General features: G+C 37.9%; 1 protein-coding gene and 1 non-coding gene across 2 annotated transcripts; one reads left to right on the top strand and one right to left on the bottom strand.

Moving 5' to 3' along the window:
* Positions 1-7,794: 7,794 nt before the first annotated feature.
* On the top strand, positions 7,795-7,925 carry LOC111766577 (small nucleolar RNA SNORA31). Its single transcript, XR_002798598.1, has one exon. It is a non-coding gene; the product is annotated as a small nucleolar RNA SNORA31 (small nucleolar RNA).
* A 12,216-nt stretch (positions 7,926-20,141) lies between these two features.
* On the bottom strand, positions 20,142-22,730 carry LOC101418831 (pre-mRNA-splicing regulator WTAP-like). Its single transcript, XM_058281900.2, is given in 3 exon segments — positions 20,142-21,555; positions 22,167-22,270; positions 22,272-22,730. Coding segments are annotated over 3 exon segments (1,194 nt in total). The 5' UTR covers positions 22,623-22,730; the 3' UTR covers positions 20,142-20,816.
* Between the last annotated feature and the right edge of the window lie 622 nt (positions 22,731-23,352).

Consider the following 23,352-nt stretch of genomic DNA (forward strand, 5'->3'; position numbering starts at 1 on the left):
AAGTCAAATGTTTAGGAAAACTTGAGTTGATAACCCTGATTATTCTCAAGCCAATCTATGTTGAAATAATGAAATGGTTAGAATGACTACAATTTCTTTTATTTTTTATTTTTCAGTTCTTTCAATGCGCCTGGCACTGTGCTAAGCACTTAATGTAAAAGTCCCACTGAGGCCTCACTTCAGTTCTGTGATCTTTTTAACAACCTGAGTGATGGTGGGTAGTGGAAGGTCCTTGGGTGCAGGTTAAGGGGCTTGCCTTTCCTCCTAAATGGAGAGACATTTAAGATTTTCAAATAATGGAATGGTATAGGAGAGTTAATCAATATTTTGATGTCAATGTTTTATTATGTATCATTTAGTGACTATCAGTGAGCTTTTCTAAAATGGTAGCAAGATTAATCTTGCTAAAATGAATCTGCTAAGACTGGGGATAATGGGTTTTCCACGTCTGAAAATGAGCCTGAACATGCTGTATATATTGGTGAGAGGAGTAATGCTCTCTGAGAATTTGAGGGCAGAAACAAATTTGGACACCAGAGCAGACAAATGTAAGATGATAATATCCTGAAAAACACAGGCAACACTGGGAATAGAAAGATTGGCTAGATTGCTTATGTGGAAGTAAAGTTTAGGAAAAAGTAGAAAGCTGAATAAATCGTAAGCCCAAGAAGACAAGTAAATCTGTAGTCTATACTGTGGGAAGGAAAGAGAGCTCAGATATGTCAGTTGGAAACTGGATGCTGGGCCAATAAGTGTCTTACCAGTTACCAACTCCTCTCACAGGTCCTATTGCTTGAATTTGGGGACCATGCCGGCCCTTTTGTAAAGCTATTGGTGGCAGGAGTAACAAACAATTTCCCCTTACTGACTATAGTACTTCCACACCAGTTTCTCATAGGAGCTGTGCTTGTTCAGGACCAGATGCAGCACATGTTCCAAACCCTGGCTGTTAGAAAGAGCTCTGGTTCTTTGTTTGTTTGAACCAATTACCTAGTCTGAATAGACTCCGCGAATGAAGTGAAATGCAGGTCTGTTTTCTCTATGGCTTCTCAGGATGCATTGTGGCACCTCGAGCAGCTGGCAGGGCGAGTGGAGAAGCATATATTCTCATACGGTTAACTTATTCTAATGAGCTGCGTTCTCTAAAATCGGACTTGCTGACGTTGGCAGGAAATAAATTTAACTCCCCCACACAAATAGATGCAAAGCTGGGTTCTCTGATACATTTTCTACAAGGTAATCAAGATTCATAAAATTCTGATTTAGGATCAGGACAGCAGGCAATCAATGTCCTTGAGGAAACAAAATCTTCTAATGAGAATTGTATTTCAATGGTCTCATCTCACAGGATCTGAGAAATGGACACAATGGAGATGAATTTCACTCTCTTATTTAGCTATATTCTCTCTCCTGCCATACATTTCATTCAAAAAGGGAATCAAATATGTCACATCTGCATTGTTTCTGGCCCAGAAAACACTACTAGTGTCCTGAAATCAAAAGACCAGGAGATGCAGCTGATAGAGCATTATTTTTAAAGGTTATCAACATCTTCATAATTACACCAAGTTCTTAAATATGCCCTTTGTGGCTAGGAATCAAATTAACACCTCTTTTTTTTTTACCAGTTACCCTAGAACTTTATAAACATCAAGTCAGAAGCTGATGAGACCACCCCAAATCTATTCTTTCCTCTTTTCCACCACCCAATCCCCGATGTGTTATCATTAATAGCTCACCAAATGTCAACCCATTAAGGGGAACTTTGGCAGCAAAACGAGTGCTAGTAGAGAAAAGGCTGAGAAGTATGAGCACGCATAATTTTAAACACTTGCTTATTTTAAAAACATGACACATTTTCAACTGTTCTAATGTAACTCATAAAAAGCTCTGACTGTATGTCTGGACTAAGAAGCACTCAGAACTTCCAGGCTAGCATTCCAAAAGAGAAGCGAAGACTGATGACATTCAATAAGTCTGATGCTTGGCATCAACTGCAGATAAATTTTCATCACTAATATCTAATTAACTAATGTCACATTAAAAATTCTGTTCCAATTGGGAGAGAAAACTTCTGCTCATAGGTCATCTCACCCTTTTTCCCAGAAGAAAGGGACCTAGAACTTTAAGGGATCTGCTGCTTATAAGCTTGGAATCACCAGTGCTTGTATTTATGATCAATAATTGATTATGATCGATCAAATGCAAAAAGAGAAAGGAAAAGACCATCATGGGAGTTAAAATGGTAACAGTAGTTTAATGAACACATAGGGAGTAATGAAAAGTAAAATGGTTATGGGGAGTACAATGTCATATGTTTTAGTATAAAAAGAGTTGATCTGTTGAGATGATGAAGTCTTTAGACATAAGCCAGTTGAAGACAGTCACAGAAGGTATGTTGCATTACACTTAGAATAAAATGCAAAATGTCTCCCATGATGTGTAAAGCACCATGTATTATTCAGGGTTCTCTAGGGAAATAGAACTGACAGGAAATTCAGTAAATATTATGAGATTTTATAAAATTGTCTCATGTGACCTTAGGGGTACAATTCCTTAGGGCAGGCTGCAAACCAGGAACTCCTGTGAAGGTCTTCCATGAGTTTCCCAGGAACAGCTGGCAGTCTGAAGTAGAGATGGGAATTCTCTCTTCTGACTGCTGAGATCACTTCTCCTTTTAAGGTCTTCAGCTAATTGCATGAGATGTCTCTCATTGCTGAAGGCAATCTCCTCAGTTGATTGTAGATGTAATCATCCACAGATGCAATCAACTTGCTGATGGTTTAAGTCCACAAAATGTCCTTGCAGTACAATTAGCCCAGTGTTTATTTGACCAAACCACTAGGCAGCATTAACTAGCCAACTTGACACACTATCCTAACCATTCACATCCCACGTGAGTGAATCTCAACTGATGCAGGGGTACGGCTCCTAGGGATTCTGATTGAGTTTGTCTCGGGTGAAGCCTAAGCATTGGTACTTTTAAAAGGCCCCCAGGTGATTGAAATGTGCAACAAGGATTGAGAAGCACTGCTTTTCATGAAATAACTCTTGATTTCTTCTCTCTAATCTCATTATATCATCATATCTACCATTATCCCACCCATTGTGAATCTACTTATTACTAGAATAGGCAAAGTTCAGTTATACTTTAGGGACTTTGTTGTTGTTGTTTTTAAAGATTTATTTATGTATTTTTTATTTATTTCTCTCCTCTTCCCCCCCCCCCCCTGTTGTCTGCTCTCTGTGTCCATTTTGCTGTGTGTTCTTCTGTGTCCGCTTGCATTATCCAGTGGCACTGGGAAACTGCATCTCTTTTTTGTTGCGTCATCTTTCTGTGCCAGCTCTTCGTGTTTGCGGCACCACTCCTGGGTGGGCTGCACTTTACTCACATGGGGTGGCTCTCCTTGCGGGGCACATTCCTTGCACATGGGAATCCCCTATGTGGGGATGCCCCTGCGTGGCATGGCACTCCTTGCGCACCGCAGCACTGTGCATGGGCCAGCTCACCACATGGGTCAGGATGTCCTGGGTACTGAACCCTGGGCCCTCCATATGGTAGCAGACGTTCTATCAGTTGAGCCACATCCACTTCCCAGGGACTTTGTATTTGCTGTTTTTCCTGGGAACCTTCTGCCATTGACCACTCCTTCCTTTCACCCTTCCCATCCCTACTAGATATCTGCATGACTGGATCTTTCAAATTCACCTCCTCAAAGAGGCCATTTGTGACCTATTTCTAAGAAGACTCCCTATCCCCATTATTCTTCAGGCTTAAAAATCTGCTCTAGTTTCTTTAGAGCATTAATCACTATCAGAAATCTGCTTTCAGCCATTCCTTTCTTTACTTACTGGATGCTAGCCCTTACTACAAACTAGAATGCAGTGTCCCTGTCATGATGTTTACTGATGCAGCCTTACACCAGCCTAAAATAAAGACTGGCACATAGGAGTGTTTCAGAAAATATTTGTTTGATGAGTGAATGAATGAATGAGTGAATGAATGAAATACCAATAGTGAAAAAAAGACAGTACTTCAGAAAATCTTTCTTGACCATGAATTACTGGTCATTGAATCCCAATACTTGCCTTATATTACAGAGGACATTTAATCTCCTTTCTATTTACAGGATTTTTCTTCTCTAGGACTTTTTTTTTTTTAACTTTCTCAAAGCAATAAATGAACCAGACTTTGGATCAAAGAATATGAGGCACATGTGCCAATGACCAAAACAATTTTTTTATCAGAAAATTCAATCAAGTCTTCTTTAATCAGGACATAAATCTTCAGACACACATCACAGACCATACCACATTAGATCATAATGGCCATTCTTTTTTTTTTTTTTTTGGTTTTTCCTCCATCCATTTTGCAATTACAACCTATCAGTGGAAAAGGAACAGCACCGAAGTATCAGAGAGAAAGCAATACCCTGAAAAAGCAGTTTTAAACATGATGAACTTGATACTTTTAGTTTACCTCAGTCTGCAATTTCAACTCTCATGGGACTCAATGAAATGGAATCAGGCAATGCCGATCAATAGTTTGAAAATCCATTGTAAAGAAGATAGTATAAAATAAGCATTAAGAGTTAGAAACTGTCTTACTCCTCTTTCTTCTAACAGCAATACCCTCATTTGTCCTAAGCCTATGGAATTTTTTTAATGGTAGTGAGAATGCTTTACCTGTATTGCATGCACTCCCTATTTTTTGTCCAAATGAGAACATTTAATGAGAAGACTCTGAGTTAATCCTAACCAATCTTGTTAGCAATTTCATACACTTGTTTTAAATAGTGGCCATTTGGGAACTGGCTGTATTTGGCAGTAGGCATATTCAAAACAAAGAAAAACTGGAAAGGGAAAAAACTTGTCAGATGTATTTTTTAGTACAAATGAATAAAATTCTACCATCCAAGGTGATTTTAATGGAACCATTTGGTTAGTTCATTTAAACTAATTAAATATTAAAAATGTACAAATTCACTTTGTGTTTTTAAAATCTAAAGACTTTAGGATAGCCAAATAAATATGTTATAAATACATTTAAACCCCATCCTCACTAACTTTCCCCTCTTTTCCCAAAGTTAATGATCTGTCTTCTAGGTCCCTTAATTAGTCTTTCATGCTTTTTATCTTTGTCTCTGTGACCATTGTGCTGGGTGAATTGTCACTTACTAGGTGTTTTTTTATTTTATTATTTCTCTTATATGAAATACTTAGAATAAGAGAATTCTTAGAGACAGAAAGCAGAACAGTGGTTATTGCAGTGGGGGTGGGGGAATTGGGAGTTATTGCTAAATGAGTATTAGTTTTAGTTTAGGATGATAAAATAGTTTGAGAAATAGTGCTAAAAGTAATACAGTATTTTCAATGTACTTAATGTCAAAGAATTGTCCATTGGAAATGGATAAAATGAAAATAAATGTCTGGGGCAGGGGTGAGGAGTTGAGATAGGCCTGGTCAGAGATGCCCAGTATGGGGAACCACTGAGGATGTGAGCAGATGGGGCGCGGGCAGTTGGGGGCCAGCTCTGTGAACCATCCTTCCATGTGGCCCAGCACACCAGCGAAAAGCAGACAAGCTGATAAGGGCAGTGTCCCAGCAGGTAATAAGGTTGGTGGTTTGGGGTGAGAGGGCCACCTTGCCTCTGAATCTGCCTCTGGTGTGGACTCAGGTGTGGAATAAGGTGTGAGCACTCACAAAAGGCTCCACACTCGCTAGGGCATCTCTTCAGAATGGAGTGGCTGACAGCTGCCCACGCTCCAGAGTGACAGAGCTGTGGAAGAAGGTGTTGCCGCAGGTCCACCCTCCCAGACTTCTCCCCAGTGTGAATCCTCTGGTGTTTAAGAGCATGTAACCTCTATCCGTCAGCATCTTCATTTGTAAAATGCAGACTATCCCTCATAGGATTGTTAGAGGGTTAAATGGGCCAACCTTTGTTAAGCACTTAGAAAAGAACCTGGCATGTAGTAACCATATATAACTGTTGGAGACATAAAATTCTTCAATAATATATTTCAATTCATTATATCTTTCTTTGTCTCTAGACAAGTGTTTATCCCATCTATTGTGGCTTTTTAAAATTAGCTCTTTTTCATACCTCCCTACTCTTTTATTTCTGCTTCTGTTTCACAAGTCTTGTCCTTTTTAAATGGATATTATCCTTTCATTTTCTCATTTTATAGATTTGTTCAGATGATTCTGTGAAATACATTTCATCTGGAATGACTTCCCACTCAGATTTTTATTTTGCTAGCTATCATTTAGGTTGACTCCTTTTTCTTACTTTTTTTTTTACTCCTTCTTCATCCCCTCCACCCCCAAATCGCTACTTGCCCCTAAAACCTATCTTAACAATCTAGTGTGTACCTTCCATATTTTGTTTTAAACACACACACATATGCACATAGATTTTGGGATTTTTTTTATAATGATAAGTATCATACAGTATGTTTTTTAGAACACATGTACAAAATATTAAGGTGTTATACAAAAAGAGTACCCTATAATCAAATAGACTTGGGAAACATTGGATCAAACAAAATTTAATGGTTCTCTGCTGCAGGACTCCTTAGTGAACTTATCATAGAAATGTGTGTAAACTATGTATCCCCCAAAATCACTTGACCATGGAATCTTTTCTTAAGAGGGAAAACCAGGCATTATTATTCTGAGTAACAGATTTTGGGAAACACTGTCCTGACCTTTACAAGGAGGATGTAAGTTCAGCTTTGGTTCATTTGGGGACCAGGTATATTCCAAATCAAGAGGCCAATAAGCCATTGCATTAGTTCTACTCTAATGTCTTATTTTGCATACAGACTCTGGGTTCTTATCTGCTAGCCTGGTAACCAAGCCCTTGCCTTATACCTAAGAATCTGCAACCAGGTATTTGCCTTGGTTTCCTGCTTTGACCTTGGTTTCTGGTCTTTGACCAGAATTGTTCTTCTAAGACCTGGGGCCTTGACCCTAAACATAAACTATCTACTCTGTGGTCTTACTAATAATTAACACTCTCCTTATCACATGAAACAACCCACAAGTCTCTGTGATGTCCTGGTCTTCATCCTTGGTTCACTTCTTATCATACTTAAGTTTAGAAGGGAATATAAAATAGATTACAGAAGAAAAATACAGGGGAATGAAAAGGAAAGATCACAGAGAAAGTGAGTTTTGTCCTGGACATTTATTGAAGCAGGGACATAGCATGAGTTGAAATGCTGTTCCTTTTTATCCATCTGGGCTTTCTCAAACACTTATTGCCAAATTAAATTAACATATGAAAATATCTAGTATTATGCTGACACAATGAAGACAATAAGTGTTCCCTTTCCTCTCCCATTCTTTAAGTAAGAATTTTTTGTTTATCCTATGCTGAATATCTAACAATCAGAATGGAGCAACATAAAAATGTATGATTCTTATGTGGATCGATTCATGTCTCTTAAGACATAATTACATTTGGCAGTGACCTACTATACCCCAAAATAGTATAAAATGAGAATGGTGAAGAGTTTCAGCTCTTATTAATCTCACATTATTATATACCAGTTACTACCATAGATCCTTCATGTATGTGCTATATAATAGACAAAAAACCCAGGTTACATAGCTAGTACATGTAAGTGACTGTATTCCACTTCCACAGTGAGTAAAAGAGCCATTATTCTATGCCCTATGTTATATTTCTCCATATCAACTCTAGCTTAGTGGGGAATATAAATATATATGTATTTTATATATATATATATAATAGAATATAAGAAGTTTACTGTCATTAAAATAAATGGAGTGCATCGCTGACAGAATTGGAGCAGTTAATGTCTGCTGCTAAGGTTTCCACTACAGATGCAAGAAAAAGAAGTTCCCCGCACTTTCTGTCTATCTGGTTGTGGCAGCCAAGTTTGAATGGAAGAATATAGGAAATTCTAAAAACATGGGGAAAGGGAAATAATCTTTGCAAATCAGAAATAAACTTGTAAACAGTGAAAAAAAATAGATGGAAGACCCAAATGAAGAGGACTGTCATATAAAAGTCTTGTCAGGCAAACTATACCTCATTGTTGTCACCAATCTCTCCAAGACTGACTTCATCAGAAATGTATTCAATTAATTTTTTCAGGAACATATCAATTCTGACTATATTTTAAGAGAACATGTTATAAGATTAACAATTGTGGCAAATTCCCTTTCACAGCATAGGAGATATGGAGATGCTGGAAAATTATCCAAGTGGAATGCAAACACTTTAAAAGTATTTCAGAAATTGAAGTCAGTGAATAAAAAAGAAAGAAGTTGTCAAAAAAAAAAAAAAAGGAGGGAGAATGACAATTACAGCAAAATCCTAGAAATAAAGGCTGATCAAATACAAACTGTATACTTCTGCCAAGAGTAGAATATTTCTGATTTATGAATATGAAGCATATTGGCTACAAGGAACCAAGAATACTAAAAAAATGTAAATAATAATTAACTAGTAGCAAAATAAACTTAATGATAGATAATTTACAAGCAAAAATTATCAGCCCTAGTTTTGCCACAAATGGGGAATGAATGATGACGCCTGCCATAACTGGAGGATGCTACATTCAATTTTCACTGTTACAGGATTGGGGATGAAGAAAGAGTGGAAAATGGAACATTGAAGGCTTTCATTTCACGTAATGGTAGAAAGTCATGTAATCCACAAGATTTTTACTCTTCCATGATTATACCCATAAATAAACCTATCTGAGCCATCTTCAAAATGATCAATGGATCTGACAGGAGAGCATTTGTCAATTAGTTTCAATCAATGCAAAGAAGCACATGTATTAGAGCAGAGCAAGCAAACAGTCAAAATGCCCTTCTCTCCTAAATACCACAATCATGTCTTATTTTTCAAAAACAGTTCTTAATCCTTTCCCAGCCTCCCATAAATTCCTTTCATTTTGTCATTCATCAATACAAATGTAATATGTTAAAGAATAGAATTTTAAAACTAGCAATTATCGGGAAACCACCTAGTGTTTAAATTCTAGATTGACATCCTCATGGGGAAACTGAGGCCTGTGCAGGCTGTAACACAAGCTCTTGAAGCTGTTATTAGTAGGTGGTCTTGTCTATTGTATTAGAAAGTAACCTCCCATTCACTTGGCACCTTCTGATCTCTCTGTCTTTAGTTCTCCCACAACACAGGAAATTAAGAAAAATAACTATGTAATGAAATGAAGTACAAATAATTTTCCCAATGCTATTATTTGTTTTTGTATATATGCAAATCCATCCCAGTCCTAGTTCTATTGGACTTATTCACACTGGAATAATATAATCTTGAGCTATATTCATACTGGAATAATACAATCACAAAATATAATTTACATAATGGTTATTTACAATTACTGGGATATTTATTTACCTTTACATTAAATCTGAATATAGTTTAGTTATCTTTAAAGTATGTCCATATAAACATGGCTTAAACCTGAAGCAGAAAAAAAAATAGGATCTGGATATGGTCTTATCAAGTGGGTTTCACCTTGCCAGTCAGTTAAGATTTAACACACAGAATTTGGAGAGGCTTCGTGGTTTATGATTACAATTTGGAAATCTGTAAGCCCTGGGCCTCACATGTTTATTGCTTTCTACTTAGCATAGCAATAAAAGTAATCCCTTGGAAGTATGTGACTATCCATTTGACCAATCTCGACCAGATATCTCTTTCTCTCTTTTGCTTCAGTTTAGCAGCCAATATAGTCTAAAATCATTTTGTAAGAAAACAGATTTCATTCTTTGGACTTTAATTATATAATGTTTTGGAAATTTTTCACACTCCTGTTCTGTGTTTACTTTCCAAATATCAGTTCTCCCATTCCTCTAAGCCAGGCATTCAGAAAGGCTCATTCTACTTACATGTCCTGCTTATGTTTTGGAGAGTGTTAGAAAGACACTTACATATTTGTGTCTATTGGTTGTGCACCAAGTTGTAGAAAATGAATAGGCCTTTGCTCTTTGGAATTTGGCAATGCTGTGTAAATTTAAAACATGAAAGCATGTTCAGTTGCTAATCCTTTCTTTCTCTTCCTTTCCAATACCCAATACATAAGTAAGCAAACAAACAAAGAGAAAATGTCTTGTCCAGAAATAGCAAGGTGACCTCATTTCTATGGTTACCCTCAAATTCAGCTATGTCATTGTTTCCTATAAGGGAGCAGACTGGATTTCCTGGTTTTTCAGTTGCCCAGTTTTTGCAGATATTTTTTGTCTCATTTTGGACTCAGCAGGGAAAACTCTGACTTTGTCATCTTTCATTATTTTTATTTTTATTTTTGTACCCATAATAAAAATAGATCAAAAGTTAGCCATCTGAACACGATGCTATTTAAAGAAATGAAATTAATCAAGAAAGTTTAAGGTTTTTTTGCCTAAAACATGTTCATAATAAACAGTTTTCATCTTGTCAATGTAATATCACTGATTCATTACAGATTCACCAACCTGAACGGTGAGGTATTTGGTATCAATAACCACCACAAGAAGTTTAGCCAAATTTTCACAACACCAGGACACAAAGTAAACACAGTAAAAAAACCAGTGTTCTTTCTCACTCCTGTGGAATATGAAACTCCAACAGCAATCTGTTTCTTGTTGCTGCTAAGCAATCCTTGAATTTACTCCCAGTGGATCCTCATTATATGCCTAACCTAAATTGTTTTAGATATTTTCTATTCTCCTAGATTCTAATATCAACTAAACCTTTTCAATGGGTGATCCCTCCCCGCATACACCTGGGAAAGCTGAGTACATGAGCCTCAACTTTAATTTTTGTCTTAAGTCAATGTATTTTTGTACCTACACTTTCATCTTTCTTTCAGATCTGAGAAAACCATCATCTTTTAGAGTCAGGTCTCAAGTTAAATCCTCTTCTCTGACCTCAGATTCCATCATATCCCAAAATCAGATTCACTCTTTTACCATTCTAACCAATCTGGTTTGGAGCTCATGTTCCTCCTTCTAATTGGATATCTTCCCTTGGCTTTAGACCTACTCACACTTCCCCTAATGGTTTCTTATCCTCATTTTCTTGGTCCCTGTTGAGTGTGGACAATCTAGAGGACACCATCCCTCTGGAAACTAGTTGATGACTTTCTTTTTTATTAATGTCATCCTTTCTTGCTCAAAATTCATCTAAAAACTGCACTTTAATCCTCTTTTTCTTTTTACATAGACTCTTCCTTAGATAATCAACTTTTTTCCTGATCCCCAAGTCAACTAAACCAAACCTGAATGTCTAGTTTTTTATTAGCCACTGGAGCTCTAGTTAATATCCTGATAAATCCCTTGGACATTTCTATTTGACATCATATCCAAGTCAACATACATGTGATGGTGCTATCATGTGTAACACTTAATTTAGTAATTGCAGTAGTAAATAGGCAGCTTCTTTTTTGTTGGTATTAACTGCACTGTTTTAATATGCTCTAGACAGGTGAGCCTTGGTTTCATAATCATGACACTGTGTTTTGAACTCCCAGGCTGACTGTGAGTATAATTATCTAAAAGAGATGACAGAATTTTCTATTTTATGTTCTAAAATTTACTTACTTTTAAAACAATAAAATGTTTTGGGATTTAATGAGGTTTCAGATCCCATCAACCTGATAATTTAATGATTCCATGTTTCCCAGCATGGTATACCTAGGTCAGAATATATACAATGTTTAATTTGGGGTAAAAAAGGAAGGTTAATTCCAAAGTTCTTAACTTGGAACTTTGGAGATGCTTTCTGGTAAGTTAATATAAATGTCAGTCATATTCTTTAGAAGCTACATTAGTCTCTAAAATAAACAGTTTGAGGTTAAATAGTTAAGACATCAAAGCTTATTCTTGAAATAAGAAAACTTCCATTGATAATTTCTAAAAGATCTATAACCATTAGCTCTATTTCCCTATAACATCATCACATACTTTTATTTAATATAAATTACCTCTTCTTAGTATGGTGATGCACAAGTCATATTTTGACTCCAAAGTTGATCGCATTTGACATGGGGGGGGTCCTCCTTCTGATACTTTTCATTCATAATTTCATTGAAAATCATATAAAAGGAGCACGCTTGATTCTAGAGTTCAAGGATCTCCATCTCACAGGATGTGGACAGGGAAATCTTCTTCATGCAGGGAATAGAGTCCTACTTTTACCACTTGCCTACTCACCTTCTTTTGAGAGCCACCCTGTCAGTGGAGGTCCCCCAGACCTCATCAGGCATTTCAAAACATGTACCAAATAGTTTCACATATATTTTCACAAAAGTGTTAATTTCTTCATTTCACAAAATATTCACAAAATATTTCACAAAATTTATAAATTAATTATGTTACAAGAGATGAAGAATTTTTTTAAAAATTCTTTTACAAAGAAAGCCTTGAATAAACATTGAAGTATAATCTTAACTTTTAGCAATTACAGTTTATCTTAACCTAATCCTTATCTTCTCAGCAGGTTTGAATTTGGCATATGTCTTAAAACTTTAATCTTATCTTTACCTCAGATTATTATATCTGGAGTAACATTTAAAAGGAATTTAGGATTTAAACAGTTATATAAAGTTTTCATCTTAGTGGTAAAAATGGCTGGTAAAACTTACCTTATCATCCATTTTTATCAATTTTTCTTTTCTCCCTCCCAGAACTGAGTCTTCATTCTTCGCAAATCTATGCATTTCATAACCTCTACCTCACAATTCAGGGCTTAAAAATGTGGCCTTTACTTTGATGAGAACTATTTTATAGGTGAGTCATGTTTCTCAGCAGAACTAATGTCTAACAGGTGATGGAGTTTATCTTATACTTTGATGTTCTCCAAGCATGAGCACATTATTGAGATCACATTAAATATTTGAACCCGTGTAAAACATCAACAACAGGCAACTCTACAGTTTATGATCAAGTACCATTTGTACAAATGTCCAATGCTATGAAAATTTGAATGGTACAGGTCACATTTTTTTTCACTCCAAACCAGGATAAATTTAGATCATATAAAAAAGAACTTAATTTGACAACAAATGAGTTTTTATATGTTTATGTTGACCTGATGGACCTAGAAAGTAAGAAATTAATATTTTGGGGCTGTGAAGAATTATATACTTAAGTCTCCTTCATGCTTTGAGTAGAAATACATCTCTCTTTTCATGTCTGTGTGAGTTCGAGACCTTGGCATTTATCCATCATCTGCACCTCTCCAAACTCATGGGTATGCTCAATCACACGAGATTTATTCAGGTCAGTCTGGGAGGGGAAGTGGGAATGCATCTGCTGAATGGAAGCAAAGCAGAAATGAACCAGATGGCAGAAATAATGAGGGTAAAGAGCAGAAAGGAAAATTCCCCAAAGATCTCCCAGTGACATTACTACATCTGCTGAAGGAAAAGGGGACTATAAAGGCAGCCAGTATGGTGCCTGGGCATCCGAATGAACTGACTCAGTCAGGAACTACTCTGCAGAAAGGGGAAAGGAAGAGAAACTGAAGGAATATATGGACAGTTTCCCTGATTCCTTTGATGAGGATATTTCCCCATTTTTGGAAGCCATCAAATACCTGTTAGTAATTAATGTGATTCTGGTTCCAATCAGCTTAAAACCTGTAACAAGAAAATTTCTTTAAAAACACTTGAGCAAATCACCACCACCAGCCATCACTGCCAACAAAAAACTCTTGCCTTCACTAAAACCATCTATGGTTTGCCACAAGAGTTTTGAAAAGGCTTTTTTGGCTTATATAAGGGAAGGAAATCATTCAGAGATTCTAAAGATATTTAAAGTGGTTTTTTTTGCATAATTTACTTGGTATGGGATTGAAAGGAACAAATACTTTTTTCGTCAATTTCTATATAAAATTTAGGTCACTGAAGTAAAAGTCATCATGTATCTTTTTTATACTAAGTTGTTTAGAACATGAATTTACTGGGCTGTAGTTACTGTAAAAACAAAATGGATATTTTTATTTATCATAAGGTAATTGGTAATATTTATGCCCAATGTCTATTTAAGCATGTATTTCTTTAAACGCATATATGTGGAAAGGAATACAATCCCCAGGAAAAAAGTGGGCTAGGAAGAAGTCAAAACAATAACCTCACTGCTCATCATCCTAAAAGTTGGATTGTAAAAATTTGGAGTGATGCAAACCTTTTTTTTTCTTGTATTTTATTTGATGGGAATGAAAATAAAATTACATTTTACATTGAGAAATATACTTATGAAGGAAGTTTGGGCCAGCATATATTACTGTAGAAACTACAAAGATTGGAAATGAACAAATTGAATGACAGGTGGGGATGGGGAGGTGGGAATTGGATAAAGTTTACAGGGCACCACTTGCTGGGGAAATGGGGTATCAGCAGGAAGACTGATTATCATCCTAACGATGGGTAATCTTTTCAGAAGCATAAATAATGGATAACAGTAAAAAAACAATGTGTGTATATGTGTGTATTTATATGCATATATACGTATGCATATACATATATAAACACACACACACATTCACACCAGTTGGCCCAAAGACCTCTTGAGACCAATTCAAATTAGCCTCTGACACTATTTATTTAAAGGTTTTCCTCACTTCAAAAAAAACCCACCAAAAACAAAAACAATTAACCATGAATTGTTATTCTTCTGTGACAACCTCTAATGTTATCCCCTACAGCAGAAAACAACTTTCAGAAGTGCCTGGTGCACTTCATAATTTATCTTAGGGCTTCCCTACAGTAAATATTAAATCTTTGGTGTAACCTGAAGTTTGATGGAAAGTACAACCGGACAACTTTTTTAATGTTGAAATTTTCTTAATTCCATTTGAAGGAAATGACAAAGGCAATTTGAGTAATTTCTCCAATATTCATTTTGCCTGATCTACATACATAACAGTTTTTTGGGGAGTTCTTAGAGAGTTTTTTCTAAAGGCAGGACTTCCTGCCAAACTTAAAATTATCCTACATCAAGATGATCCCGTGGGAACCAGAAATAATGATGAGAGTGATGCATGTTAGAAACACAATTTCCTTATTAAGAAGAGGAACTGATGTTTATTAAGTTTTGTGTACTTAAATAAATAGACCAAAGGCTTAGCCTGGATAGTCTAGGACTGAGATGAAGAGACAAAGATAACTCAAGTGTTCTGTATAATAAAGTAAGAGGAGTTTTGAATGTCCGAAGTCAGTCCTTCAGAGAAGGGGCCAGACAAAAATGGAAAGAAAAAGTGTAGGTTCTACCTGGATTAAGACTACTGAAAAAGTCCCGAAGACGTTTTATCTAAAGGACTACTAAAAATAGGAAGTTCAATTTAAAATTTTAATTTATCTTCCATAGTAATTTACCTCGCCCTCAACCTTTATTACTATAAAACAGTGATTCTCAAATTGATTCCCTCACCAGCAGCCTCAGCATCATTTGTCAGAAATACAAATTCTCAAGTGCTACCCTGGACCTACTGAATTAGAAACTCTGGGGGTGGGGCCTTGGGGGGGGGGCGGGGATCTATTAAGGTGGGTTTGACAAGCTCTCCAGGAGATTTTGAATGTGTGCCAAAGTTTGAGAACCTCTGACCTATAAAACCTTGGCAGAGGTCTTCTTGTCTCCTCAGCATTGTACAGGCAGTACCTCAAGAAATAAAGAAATTGGTCAATGCTGAGTAGAGACGACAGCAAGAAGAGACATGCGAAGTGAAGATTTTTTTAAAAAAAATCACCCAGGATTAAGAAAAGAGAGCCAACAGCAATGAGGTGAAACTCAATGGCAAAACTTGCCATTCCCAAGACTCTCCAAAGGTCTTGTGAGAGACACTGAGTTTACCAGATTCTGTAGGAATGGGATTTGAAACAAGTTTATGAAACTTAAATGATGGAATGACTAATGACAGAGGATAGTATGAAGCTTTGGGGTAACACATGATATCTGATTGCCACCCAGGAAATTTCCTGTTTGGAAAACCTTTTAGAGTTATTCATAAATAAAAATGAACAGTACCAATTTCCTTTTTTTTAAAATTTTCTTAAAAAGTTTAATGGGAGCGCAGATGTTGCTCAGTGGTTGAGTGCCTGCTTCCCATGAAGAAGTGCTGGGTTCAATCCCCGGTAATTCTGTCCACGCTGCAGCCTCTCACCCCAATTTCCTTTTCAGTTACATTTAAAAAAAAAAAAACATCTTACCCACTGGAGGACACTTTTGACCAAGAGGAGTGTTTAAAATTAGGTATCACTTTGAAAGCAGAAAAAATTCCTCTTCTTAGTTTAAATTCAAGGCAGCTTAATATTTATCAGATTATTGGTCTTTTTAAAAATGTATTGCCAATGAGGTGTCCCCTGCAGGGACAATTTCTAGATTGAGGACAGAGAAATGTTGAGAAGCTGGAATTGTTCTGCAGTGAGCTGCTGGGTTATAAGGCATCATATTGAGTTATTTATAAATGTTGATAAGTGCAGGAGAGGGGGAGCCAGAAAACTATCAAAATCATTACCAAACTATGTGGAAAGTAAGATGTGCTGTGTTGCAAAGGTTGGACATGCAATATACTGGTCAGAATTCATACTTTCTTCTTTCCATCAATCCCTTGATTTGTTCAAGAATCAAATGATGGCAATCAATTCAAACTGATCTTTGCCCCACTCTTAACCCATGATCCTCAGGAAGAGCTCTGCCGGTGCCCTCTACTATAACCCACCTCCACTCCCTGGGTGGCTGGTATCGCAGGTCTATATAGTCTGATCAACCTATTTTCCATGGATAGGATTCATTCAGGGAAACAAATGCAATCCAAATGGACCTCTGGGAGTCAGGCCCAAGATTTTATCCAAAATGTCAGTAGGCATAATTTTTCTCTTCTCCTGACTTGGAGCATGGAGAATGATGCCTGGTGCTGTTGGCAGCTAAGTTGGCCTCATAAGAAACTAGTCTATCTGAAAACAGAGCCTGGAGGCAGGGTAGCATAACTTGCAGATTGATAAAACCAATTGCTGTTGGATATTAAGTCCTTGGGTTCAGCCACACCTGAAGTTTGAACTCACTCAGCACATTTTGGTCGTATTAATAAAAAATATATGTACTTACTGCTTAAGTCAGTTCAAGTTGTAACCTCCAATAATTGAGATTAGAATCATCCAAACTGATATAGGAAATGTATCATTAGAGTGAGAAAAGAGAAGCAAAGTCATTGATACAGGTTGGTTAGGGAAACATATATTAATATGCAGCAATGGACTTAATATATAAATTATATTTGGCACCAAAAAATATGGGAAGAAGGCTGTTTTACTTGGAAGAGGCTATGTGAATAGAAAGCCATAGTGTTTGGAGAGCAGAATTCTGTGTTATCTGTGCAGGGATTCTTCAATAAATGGCTCACACTGGCATGACCATTGTTGGGCTAAGTGATAAATATCAATGTCCCAGCTCTGTAACATCCATATCTAAAAATCAATAAATTCTCCTACTTTCTGTAAGCCGGATCAATATTTGACATTTTATACTTTGCCCCCAAGACTTGAAGAACCGCAGCTGTTGAAAAGGGGATCCGAGTATTGGTAACTACAGTGAAACTGTCAGTATCTCCTGCCACACACCCTGTTTTCCTTGGCTTTCACGGTCCCTGTGCACACTGATGGCTTCCTACTCTCATAGCGACTCTTTACAGCAAGTACCTGGCATGCTCAGCCCAAACATGGGGGCTGTCTGAAGTGCCAGGAAAGTAATCCTTAGGCAACGATGGAGGGGAATAAGAACATGAATATCCCAGGTTCCTCGCCTTGAGGCATGTTCTTTACCATCTCCCAGAGGTCTCCAGCGGGATTTAGCCCTAGCTGTCAACAACACAAAAATCAGCTCATTAACTCCTGTCTTGGCTGCCTTCCCTTCTATGTCTCATTGCCCCATTCTCCTACCAGCACTCCTGGGATCACCCCCAAATGAACTTCTCACACTGTGCCTCAGAGTCCCATTCTGTTACTAGATTGAAGGCATAATGGCATAAATAGCGATGTTTAAGTCGAGGAAAGACTGAAAAAGGCATGATTGAAGTTGGGAAGTTCAGAACCTAGTTCTTAAGACAAACTGTATCTTTTATTTATTTATTTTAAAGATTCATCCATCCATTTTTCCACCCCCCCAACCCCGTTGTCTCTTCTCTGTGTCCATTCGCTGCATCCTTTTCCGTGTCTGCTTGTGTTCTCATCTGTCTGCTTGTATTCTCATCTGGTGACTCTAGGAACCAATGCTGGGACCCCCTCCCCCGGGGTGGGAGAGAGGCACTCACTCTCTTGCACTACCTCAGCTCCCTGGTCTGCTGCTTTGTGTCTCTTTTTGTTGTGTCATTTTGCTGCACCAGCTCTCCGTGTGGGCCAGCACTCCACGTGGGCCAGCTCTCTGTGCAGGCCAGCCCCCTCTTGGGCCAGCTTGCTGTGTGGTCCAGCTCATCCCCACCAGGAGGCCCTGGGCCTCCAACCCTGGACCTCCCATACGGCAGACAGGAGCCTAATCACTTGAGTCACATCTGCTTCCCAAAACTATATCTTTTAAATGAAAGTGTCTGCTTAAAGGAACTGAAATACACAACTGCACAAATTTAAATAAGCAAATTATTTTTTCAATCCTTAGGGCCAATAAGCTCGCTTTATCCCCCTATCCACCAAGCCTTGTTAGAATAGTCTGTGTCTTCTGGAGTTCTGCAACATGCCCAATTAGAAAAATTGACAAAGGCAGCTTGTATTTTGCAAAATCATTCAATAACTAATTTCTATAGTAGAACGATATACTTTTCCTAGTGGCCAATAGCAGAGGAGCTACAATAAACTTAGACAAACTTTGCTGTAAGAAATCTAGAAAGAAGCTGTCAGGAAACCTCAGCCTGAAGTTTTGTAACTTGTTAACATCCTACTTGTTTCCACTGACTAGTTCTGCTGGTAATGATCTGCTATAAGACCAAAAAGAGCAGGCCCCGCTAAATTCCAGATTTTTAGGAAGTCAAAAGACAAATCCCAGAGGAGAAAAAAAAAAAACCCAAAGATAACCATGCTTGAAATAAGCAGAGATTTGAATCCCTGTTCTCAGGAAGAGTAGGTTAAATCATGGTTGGAAAATATTCACCATAGGACAATAATAGAACTATAAGCAGGTAGAAGAAAATGCATCAGGAAGGCATACCTGGTCCGATAGACAATAATCTCTACTGGGCAATCGGACGTTAATCAGTAAAGTGCTCCTCACCCCCAACAATTTGTTAATATTTTATTTTAATTTTCAAGGTAAGGACAAACACTACATATTCTGTCTCCTGAAAAAAAAAAACCATAAACATAAAAATAAAATCTAATTTTAACGACCAATGACCATGATATTTTCCACTTACTTTGCAATCCCATTACATTCATTTTTAACTCCCTACTGTCTCCCTTGGCTGGCACATTGATTTGAAATTCAATGAAAATCTCATTAAAAATATTTTTGGAAGCAGTCCAGAGAGCAAAAAAGGAGAGAATGACCTGTGGATAGTCTAGAATTCACTAGATATGATGCTGACTCAGACTTGCTCTTTCTGATCATAGCTTCCCCATTATCTGTAGTCTATCTGCATCTTTATTCCTGTGACTCAGATGGGACATCTGTCCCCAAAAAGAGAAGAGAAATTCTCGCACTCCTGGAGGTCTACATGACCAATTCCTCCAGTGATAAGCAATCAACTCCCAAGACTTGTCATAGTGATTGGCCCCCGCTCCAGGAAGAAGCCAGGCAAGGTTCCGTTGAAATCCTTACGGTGACAACAGTGAAAACACAGTTTGTCTCTAATAGGTTGTTGGATCAGCCTCCTTCCATAGCATGCAATGTGTGTACACACGATAAAAAAGATGAAAGACCTCCAACCTAAGTTAGAAATAAAAACACAGAGGGATGTATTTCACCTAATTTATATTTGCTCAGTTGGAAAGTAAAAGGTAACTATTTCTGTTTTTTAATTCCATAAAATTTATTGCAGCACTAACTCAGTGCAGTACACACACACACACATACAAGAGGGAAGATGTTAATCCAAACTAAATTGTCTGGGGGGAAGAAGAGATTATATTGGCGTTTAGAAAAAAAATTTTTTTTTTTTTTTTTTGAAGGAGTTACAATAAAAATCTTTATTTAGGGGTTTGGTCAGTACAGGTAAGATATATTGGAGTCACAGAGCAATATGCATTAACAGGATACAACAGTTCATAAAAACTGAGTAACTATGCATACAAAGTTTTTAAACATTCAGTCACCTAAAGAGAAAATGCACATGTGTATGGTGGAAAAAACTGTATCTAACACTGAAACTACTATAGGAGTCCATCAAAAAGTCCAACTTTTAGTGATAAAACTACTGTACTGGGAAAACTTGGCAGTCATAAACCCACATCTACTATAACAAATCTGAATGTTGCCTAAGTGTAATAACAGTATAAGTAAGAATGCCCTTACACAACACGGGTTCTAAATATACACAGATTTATACAGACATCATTGTGTTATACTTTAAGGAAAGATCTCCATTTACAACTTCACATTAACTCATATATAAAAATAACTTGACCCTACACAAAATGTCCTTTTAGCAACATTCAAAGTAACTGTTACAAGTTCCAAAGTGGCAGAGGTATTGAAGCAAAAAAAGGAAAAATGGGAAAAAAAAAAAAAGAAAGAACAAAACACACACCCACGAAAAGGCAAACTGTGACAAAAAGTATGCGTTAATTTTCTGAACAGTATCCTCTCCCAAATTAAATGACACTGTATAAAAATTTGCTGGAAAAATATTACAAAACTGAGCCCTGTACATTTACATTTGAGTCCAAGCCATTCTGAACGTGGCGGGAACCCACAGTTCGGTTACCTTTCCCACTCACTGCTTTCTCCTCTTGAGGGTCATGATTGGAGTCTGTGTCATTTGAGTGGTGTGTGAGAGAGTTTTCACTGCCCGTGGGAGAGTCTACACTTTCATACCCCGCACTGAGTTGGTTTATGTAACTACTACCTCCTCTGCCAGTTCTCTCTTCAGAGCTGTTGGAGACCTTATTACCATTTCCTGGAGAAGAAGCAAAGTCATCTTCAGTTATGTTCCCCTCCCTATGAAATCCAGACCCAGACGTCCTCTGATGGGAGGAGCTGCCATTACTTGGTCCATTAGCCAGACGACTGCAGTCTTTACTTGTAGCCTCTGCTTGTTCTACAGGTTCAGAAGATGTAGTCCTGCTGGTGCTTGGGGCCAAGCTTTGTGACTGCTGCTGCTGATATTGCACCAACTGCTGGCGTGTCTCTTTCAGTTGCTGCTGAAGAACTAAAATGGTACTCTGCATACCCTCTACTTCTTCGTCAAGTTGAATGATGAAGTCATTGAGTTCATCCTGACTGCTTTTAAGCTCCTCACTATATTTCTTCTGTAAAGCCAACTCAGCTTCAAGTTGTGCAATACGTCCCTGGGACAGCTGCCTTCCAAGCTCTTGATTCTCCTGGATAAGCATTCGACACTTCGCCATTAACTTTTTGCCTGTTTGACTGATACACTACTTCAGAAGGCATCTGATCATATCAAGCCTCATTTGAGTTTTGACCCAGAAGTTCAAACAACAAGCATGAAGTCCACAGTCTTATTGGCAAAACCGATATACAGTGTCTCTAAGTCACTATGCTCAAGGTTAAGGGCGATGCATATTCCATTTTTACATTTTACTGGAATTTTACATGTTCAATTCATGATTTAAAATCTCTAGGTTTTCATTCCTCCAAATTGTCTGAAGACACAGTGTGCCACAGACTTTAAGACTTGTTTCTCCCTCTATTTTCTTCAAACAGAAACATTCTCAAGTGTCTACATGTTCTAGAAGGGGAATTTTCGGAGGTGGCCACTTCTTCGGAATAGTCCGACGCCATCAGGCCTCTGAAGCAAGGGGAGGGGGAAGAGAAAAAAGCTGAAACACAAGGTTCATCTGATAAGTTTTACATTAACCATTACAAGCTGGACAGTAGAAGAATGTGGCTTTTTTTTTTTTTTTTTGGCTCAAAAAGTCTGAGTCTTGGTGTGGAAACGAGTACTTGGCTGTCCCACCACAGCTTTCTCGTAGTGGGACTGTCAGGGAAGTCTTGACTGGGGAGTATGATTTGCTTACCTATCAGGCGTAAACTTCCAGGCACTCAGTTCATTTTGGGCTTGTTCCAGTTTGTCTTTAGTCTGTTCCAGTTCACCTTTCATTTTTAGGAAAAACAAGTTGATCGATCGCTGGGTCTACAATTGTTGATCTCAGCTGGGCAACGCTAGGCTGCTGGACTTGCTTCAGGTACTGGATTTGAGTAGTACATTCTTGCATCTCTTGTTGCTTGGTGGCTAGCCTCATTACAAGGATGTTTTCCCTGCGTGCAGACTCTTGCTGTTGTTGCTTTAATTTTTCTTCAGATTCCCTTAAGCCAGTTACATCATTAGAGTTAAGATCTGTGTACTTGCCCTCCAAAGCTTGCACATATGCTTCATATTGTTTCCATCTTAGAATTAACTCATCTCGTGCCATAACTTTGAAGTCTGTTTCACTCAGTCGAACCTTTTTGGGAAGAGGTTCTTCGTTGGTCATCTTGAATCTGGGAAGACGCCGCCCGCCGCCGGGCCCCGCCCGGGGAGGAGAAGGAGCAGGAGCGGCGGCCCCGACGCAGGGCCTGAGGCACCGTGGAGACGCCTTCCTCCCGGAGCTTCCCACGGGGCTGGGCGCGCGCCCGCAGCTGCCGATTCTGACCAGAAAAATTTTTTTTAAAAGTTTGCTGAAAAGCAATTATGGGACAATCACAAGCTATTATAAATTACTTTCTACCTCCCAGTCTGAAGAAATTCTTTACTATTTAATATGCACAATTCAATTTTTACTCCTAGAGTGTGCTTTATTTATTCAAAAGAGATCAGGTTTTTATTTCTCACTTTAGAGATGGAGAAATGGTCACAACAGATAGTCATCCCTGATACACCATTACCTATCATTGGGAGAAACCAAAGTAAAATTCTTGATGCAAACGAGGGAGCATGGAGTCAAAAGGTGTACAATCCTAGTTTATCATGGCTGCTAAAACAAATACCCCAACTTGGTTGGTTTAAACAATGGGAATTTACTGTCTCATAGTTTTGGAATCTGCAACTCCAACATCAGAGTTTCACTAGGCCAGGCTTTCTTCTGGAGTCTGTCGTGTTCTGGTTCTGGCTTGTCAGCAATCTTTGGGGTACCTTGGTTTATAAATACATCTCTGCCTTCATGGCACTGTGCTCTCTCTCTTCCTCTTTCTTCTACTTCTGTGTCCAATTTCCTTTGCTTATGA

The sequence above is a fragment of the Dasypus novemcinctus genome, chromosome 2, assembly GCF_030445035.2.
Source record: "Dasypus novemcinctus isolate mDasNov1 chromosome 2, mDasNov1.1.hap2, whole genome shotgun sequence".
Classification (NCBI taxonomy): Eukaryota; Metazoa; Chordata; class Mammalia; order Cingulata; family Dasypodidae; genus Dasypus; species Dasypus novemcinctus.